The 7,157-nt window shown below is 36.1% G+C and overlaps 1 protein-coding gene across 1 annotated transcript; it reads right to left on the reverse strand.

The window, feature by feature from the left end:
* Window positions 1-1,599: 1,599 nt before the first annotated feature.
* On the reverse strand, window positions 1,600-3,348 carry LOC137935246 (uncharacterized). The gene is made up of 4 exons (XM_068779934.1): window positions 2,868-3,348; window positions 2,539-2,747; window positions 1,954-2,028; window positions 1,600-1,809 (listed from the first exon to the last, which is right to left on the reverse strand). The coding sequence occupies exons 1-4, from the start codon at window positions 3,346-3,348 to the stop codon at window positions 1,600-1,602; spliced, it is 975 nt and encodes a 324-aa protein (XP_068636035.1).
* Between the last annotated feature and the right edge of the window lie 3,809 nt (window positions 3,349-7,157).

Below are 7,157 nucleotides of genomic sequence, written 5' to 3' on the forward strand. Positions count from 1 at the left end.
AGCCACATTCGTCAGTGTATGATGCACTGATATAGAATTCAGATGAACCAAAATAGATTCAAAGGAATACCATCGTTTTCCTGCACGGATGGGACAGTAGGCTTCTCCAAGCCATTTCTGTAACATCTCCCAGGAATCCAATGTACCCTCAAGATCCTCTTTATTGAGTAGAATTGTTTCCGTATCCGAAAGAGTAATATACTCTGGTTCTACTTCAAGTGTCTCTTTATACGACACTGGGGCTTTGCCCTTCTTGTCTGAGGAATTTCCTCTTTCTGGATTCTTTCGGCCTCGGCCTCTTGATTGTTGATTTCCACGTCCTCTCATTGGGAGTGGATTGCCCCTTGCGGGGTTATACATGATTTTGACCCTGGAGAAATTCACGGGTTAGAAAATCAGGTAAGGAGTTCAATTCTCCTTTGATATGTTCTATTTCAAAATCAAAGGCGCGTAATTCCACCTGCCATCCGGCAAAGATTTGTTTGGAAGTAAGATTCTTCACATCCTTCTTAAGAATCGATTTGGCTGCTGAACAATCAACTCTTAAAAGAAATTTCTGATTTAATAAATCATCCTGGAATTTATGAATGCACTTAATTATTGCCAATATTTCTTGTTTAACAGTAGAATAATTAAGCTGTGCATCATGCCAATTTCCAGAGGTAAATCGAACAAGTTCTTCTTTACCTGATGGATTTCTTTGTTTTAAGATGCCACCATAGCCTATATGAGAAGCATCAGTCTCTACTACCTTCGGATAAGAAGGATTAGTGAGGTTAAGACAAGGAAGTTGTTTAACCATACTCTTAATTAATTGGACTGCCTGTGTATGTTTGGGAGTCCACGACTCGGGATTCTTTCTGAGTCTTTTGTGCAATATTGCAGAATCTTGGGCAAGATGAGGATAATAATCTGCAATATAATTGAGACTTCCTAGAAATCTCTGAAGTTGAGTTTTCTCCAGTAGTTCATCCGGGAACTTAGAGGCAAACTCAATGCTTCGATCAATGGGAACTATTTTTCCCTTGTGAATATTGTGACCTAAAAATCTAATAGAGGTCTGGAACAATTTCATTTTCGGTGCCGATATCACCAACCCATGTTTTCTAATAACTGATTTGAAAACATGTAAATGCTTAAAATGAGCATCAATAGATTCTGAATAGACAAGTATATCATCAATATAAACAATGGTAAATTCAGAATAAGGAGCAAAGATATCATTCATGATATTTTGAAATTGAGATGGAGCATTTTTCAAACCAAAAGGCATAACATTCCATTCAAAGTGACCAAAAGGGACAGTGAATGCAGTTTTATATTTATCCTTTTCATTAATTTGAATTTGCCAATATCCAGATTTCAAATCGAATTTGGAAAAGATTTTAGCAGAAAACAATCTGTCTAATAAATCTTTTTTTATTTGGGATAGGATAGCGAATCCATCGCAAACAGTCATTGAGTGGTTTCTAATTAACCACTAATCTTGGAACACCTCGTTCCTTTTCTGCATTTTTATTGACATAAAAAGCAGTACAACTCCATGGGGAGTAAGATTTTCTAATTAATTTCTTATCCAAAAGCTTTTGGATTTCCTTTTTACACAGATCTAAGATCTAGTAAAGCATGTTTCATTTGACTAGGTCTGGCTTTGGTAGGAATGGTTCTTTCATTGAACCCATCAATATATGGTAAAGACACAATATATTTATGTCTATCCCAAAAAGCCGTAGGAATATCACTACAAATTTCTTGGGTTAACAATCGATGCAAAGAACTAATTTTGTTTTTTATATCTAGAGTTTCCAACTGTTGTTCAATGGTTAGAAATTGAATTTCTTTATGCAGGAAACTAAGATGATGTTCTTTTATATTTCTCAATTCTGAAATCTCATTTATAAAACTAATTTGAGGAGGAGATTTAAAAGAGAAATAAATAGGTTTATTATTAACCTGTCCATGTATTCCATGGTTATCGATACCTTTGATTGGCATTATTTTCTCCAAAAAAGGAGTGCCTAATATGACCTATAGTGTCATATTTTTGACTAATAAGAAGTCAGTTATACTGCACTGATTATTAGTGCAAATGGAGGCATTATTTAATTTGTATTTAATCTTCATTTTGTCTCCATTGGCATTTGCCAAAGTTTGAGTTGTTTTCTCAAAATATTGGGTTGGAATTAATCCTTCTTGGATGCAGTTTAAATCTGCTCCACTATCAATCAGAGCGGTCAGTTTAGGAATGACAAAGTTCTGATCAATAACTAAATTAATAACAGTATGCCATCTCTGATGGATGACTTTGGTAATTTGATTTAGAAAAGAGTCGTCAGATTTCTTTTCTGGTGACACATGAGTTTGCTCACATTTTTGTTCAAGCTTTTTATATAAAGATTTTAATTCTTTTAATTCTTTTAATTCTTGCTTGATTTCTTTAATTTCTCCTTGTAATGAGGAGATGGTGACATTTTATTTTGAAGATATTATTTCTTCAGAACGACTAAGAATTTCCTTCAAAGAATAAGGTTTTACTACTTGAATGGGAGTACTTTTTGAAGTACTTTGAATTTTATCAAGATATTCTTTAATTAAATATCTCTTGGTTTGAGGATCTTCCTCTTGATCAATGCTGTGTTGCAGAGAAGTAAGAACATTAATTTGATGCATTTGTGCGACAGATTGTAGGTGCGAACAACTGCAATCTGGATTATCTTCTGATTGACTGGATGAGGTATACTCAATATCTTCACCAGAATCAGAATTTAAGAGAATTTTAGCCAACTGGATTCTTAATCCTTCATCTATCTGGAGTTGGTTCAATTTCTCTTTGGTTTTGCATCTATTGGAATAGTGGCCTAATTTACCACATTTATAACAGACAATTTTCTTTTTGTCTGGCAGATTTCGTCTAGGAGGATGCCTCTGACGAGGAGGAGGTCTCCTAGGTTCTGGACGAGTCTTTTGATGAGACTGTCTTTTGGGATATCTCCTACTCTGGTGTGAGTAGGGTTCCGGTCTCTTAGCATGAGAGGCCTTCCCTTTTCCCTTCCTTTGATGGGAAGTTCGTGGTTCTGTGCCACAAGCAAATTGGTCACAGAATTCACCAAGCTCACGCTTACCAGTAAGATTTTGTTGCTTAAGCTGAGTCTGAAGTTTTAAATCATTACATAAGGTCAATCCTTCTTGGATGATAGCACTGGTAAGGAGACCATATGTATATTGTTGGTAGTTGATGATTCCTACCTCGTTACCTAACCTTTTGCGGACTTTACTTGCAAAAAGTGTTGGTAAACCATCAATGAATTTAGCTTTCCAATATTCATTATTGGCATCGGTTCGTTGCATAACCTTAGTAAGGAAAACATCTTTTTACCATCTAAAATGGCTAAGTGTTTTACATCTAAGATTTTGCAAAACCTCTCATCCCTTATCAGTAGTGGACATCAGATTACCAATAAAATGGTGGACAATACATGAAATCAAGGTATAAACTGCATCATCCTCGCCTAGGTAGGCTTGGCCTGCTTCAGTTTTGATGACCTTCTTTGAATTATAGATTTCATGGTGTTGGGCAGGAGTAAGGATGTTGTCCCACCAACCTTTTAAGTGTCCCGAAAATCCAGCAGTTGTCATTTCTGCTATTCCTTGATCTGAATTCTTATGTTGTCTACAAATAGTAGCATACATAAGCATTCTTCTGCAATGTTCTAATATCTGATATTCAGACATTGCATCTATATTCCATTCATATATGGATCGACCATCATATGCCTTTTGATCTATATACACATTTTCTTCATACAATAGGTCCTGAGGTGTAGGCCTATGGTAATAGATCTTGCGATTTAGATCCCAATCCCGAGTAGATTCTTTCATATAATTTAATTTTTGGATACTCGGTTGGTATTGAATCATTTTCCTGAAGAATTGCTTCAGTTTGAGTGATATGAGTTAAACCCAAATCTGGAAGATCTGAATTTTGACCTATATCAGAATCAGAGTATGCTGAAGGAGTTAAATCTTCAGAATTATTTTGTGATAAAGAACCTTCTTGAGATTCTTCATCTTGTGATTGGTCAACTTCCAAAACATGAAGAATGGGTAAATGTTTTTGGATGTGTTGACTCACCACATTAGCCGACGTTTCTGGCTTCTTTTGGGCTTGTTTGATTTGATCTTCAGAGAGATTCAACTTGCCAAGCCTGAAGAACAATTCTTCGACAACCTCAGAATTGTTATCTAATTTAAAGTTCCTGATTGGAACTAGTGGTTTGATGAGGGGTTTCCCATCCATCAACAAAGGTAATTTTCGAGAAGATAAGTCATAAGGATCTTGACAAACTTTCTCGGGGACATCTTTGTCCAATAAATCTTCAATTCGAGTCAGCTGTTGGCCTATCGTTTGGAGATTTAAATTAGTGAAGTTGTTTTGTCTTCTGATTTGCCCCATAGGATTTAGGGTAACTTCAGGATTGACAAAAGCAATTGCTTCAACAAATTCAGGGGTTTTGCCTGAAGGACTTGCAAATTCAAGTCGAATAGGATCAGTAGGAGGATGTACTGATCGTATATTGATGCCAGACATAAGATGCCATTCTTTCGTTAAGGTTGAAAGAGTGGGAGTATTAGGGGAAGAAACTAAGGGTCGTTTCTCCACTTGCTTTAGTCTGGTTTGCATGAACCAATCTACAAAAGACATGATAACCTTATTTGTTTCCAAATAAAGATAAAAGTCATTTGATAATTTCATGCGTTCTGCGTCCCCATAGGTGTCAAAAAACCAATTTTTGAAACCTAGATTATTGGGGTGAAAGAATTCAGCTTTAATGGCTGCGCGGTCCACCACAAAAGGTGGCGGGTCTGGGTTACTCTGGTAAGGTGTAAAAATCATAATCACAGAGTAAAACCAGTCATGTCACTGGGAGTGGGAGACGTTCTGTCTTGCTCCCTTTCTCGGTAGACCCCATGAGGTATCTGGGTGTCTGATAGGTGGATTCCTTTTAATGAGGAATCATCCTTGATGGATAGTTTTTCATCCAATTCCTGTAGGCGCGTAGATGGACCTACATTCGAATATTGGGATGACGTGGGTGGTAAAGAGACTCGGTAGGGAGTCTTATCTTTGAAATTGATTACCACATCGCCATCAGTTGATTGGATGACATGATCAATATCCTGATTAATCAGGAGTCGTGGAGGAACAGCCTGAGGAATAGTCCAGTTGGCTGGGAAATGAATTTCCTCCCAATTGATCATTCTTGGAGTGGCAACATTTGCACTCATGAGATCGGTCTCGATCAAAACAGTCTTACCTTGATCTGGTAAGTGTAATACCTTAGGGACTAAGGTATTCATAATTTTGAAATGAATCATTGCTATGACAGCAATAGTTTCAGTTCCAGGAATAAAATTGTATCCCTTTGTTAGAATCCTCAATTGGATAGATTCTAAAAAATTCCTATCTGTTAATGATAGGGTAAGGTTTGGATGGACATTAAAATAAACAGGTCCCCTACTGAGACTTGTTTCCACAATACCCATTAATGAGGGTTTCCAATCCAAACAGCGACCATCTCGAAGTATGGCCTGCAGACATGTGTTCATCCCTAATAAGGTCAAGGGTTTGAACGCAATCTGTATGCATCCAATATGCATATACTTCTTCTCAGTATCAGCAAGATACTTATTGAGATCTGTTAACTCTAAAAATTTAAGAGTTGAATCTTGATTTTCAAGATTAATGGTTTGTTCCATGGTTTTAATTCCCATGGTACTAGAAAGGGTGAAGGTACCTTTCTTGTAGATTGATGTAGGTTTAATGGACGGAATTGTCCAATCATTCAATTGTTGTTGAACTTTATAGTCAACCAAAGATGCATTCTTAACTGATCCAGTACTCCTACTACTGGATGCCATATTTTGACAAATTAAAATAAAAGCCAAATAAAAACACAATGAAAATAAACTAAATTACACTACAGCTAAGAATGGTAAAAGAGAACCAAAAGGGGGAATATCCTAGTATGAAGTAAACATATTATAAACAGAATATATTGTAATCATGAACGAAGCAAACTTTGATTCCTAATATCATAATCAATTTACTGTTCATCATCTTCTTGATCAGATACACGTCTGTCAACAATTTAAGAGTATAGTGGCCCTTCAATGCCTACGCCTATCCAAGGCAACGGCAACACGGGCATACCTCAACGTGACTTGGGTGACGTCCCATATCATAACAAGAACGAAGATGAATAGAAAAGTATTATAACATTACGGAACGAAGTTAACTCCTCTGATGATTAAGATATATAAAATTTATAATAGATCACTTCATACCTGGATATTCAAGGTTTAGCCTTCCATGGCTCTGATACCAAATACTCCCACTCTTTCAACCTTAACGAAAGAATGGCATCTTATGTCTGGCATCAATAAAAAAAATGAAAGATTGACAGAAGGCAAGTAAAGAATACATAAATAAATAAGATCCTTATGACTTATCTTCTCGAATATTTGGTATCAGAGCCATGGAAGGCTAAACCTTGAATATCCAGGTATGAAGTGATCTATTATAAATTTTATATATCTTAATCATCAGAGGAGTTAACTTCGTTCCGTAATGTTATAATACTTTACTATTCATCTTCGTTCTTGTTATGATATGGGACGTCACCCAAGTCGCGTTGAGGTATGCCCGTGTTGCCGTTGCCGTGGATAGGCGTAGGCATTGAAGGGCCGATATACTCTTAAATCGTTGACAGACGTGTATCTGATCAAGAAGATGATGAACAGTAAATTGATTATGATATTAGGAATCAAAGTTTGCTTCGTTCATGATTACAATATATTCTGTTTATAATATGTTTACTTCATACTAGGATATTCCCCCTTCTGGTTCTCTTTTACCATTCTTAGCTGTAGTATAATTTAGTTTATTTTCATTGTGTTTTTATTTGGCTTTTATTTTAATTTGTCAAAATATGGCATCCAGTAGTAGGAGTACTGGATCAGTTAAGAATGCATCTTTGGTTGAATATAAAGTTCAACAACAATTGAATGATTGGACAATTCCGTCCATTAAACCTACATCAATCTACAAGAAAGGTACCTTCACCCTTTCTAGTACCATGGGAATTAAAACCATGGAA

The sequence above is a fragment of the Aristolochia californica genome, unplaced genomic scaffold (genome assembly GCF_029961685.1).
Source record: "Aristolochia californica isolate CCGP_79_NKW_82.1479 unplaced genomic scaffold, dmAriCali1.0.hap1 SCAF_6, whole genome shotgun sequence".
Classification (NCBI taxonomy): domain Eukaryota; kingdom Viridiplantae; phylum Streptophyta; class Magnoliopsida; order Piperales; family Aristolochiaceae; genus Aristolochia; species Aristolochia californica.

What these genes read in the sequence shown, in the direction of transcription:
- LOC137935246 (XM_068779934.1), bottom strand. Translation starts at nt 3,348, where the DNA reads ATGCAACGAACCGATGCCAATAATGAATATTGGAAAGCTAAATTCATT. An exon ending in AATTGTCTGTTATAAATGTG is followed by an intron (nt 2,748 to 2,867) that starts GTAAATTAGGCC and finishes ATTCTGGTGAAG; the next exon opens with ATATTGAGTATACCTCATCC. An exon ending in CAAAAAGTACTCCCATTCAA is followed by an intron (nt 2,029 to 2,538) that starts GTAGTAAAACCT and finishes ATGACACTATAG; the next exon opens with GTCATATTAGGCACTCCTTT.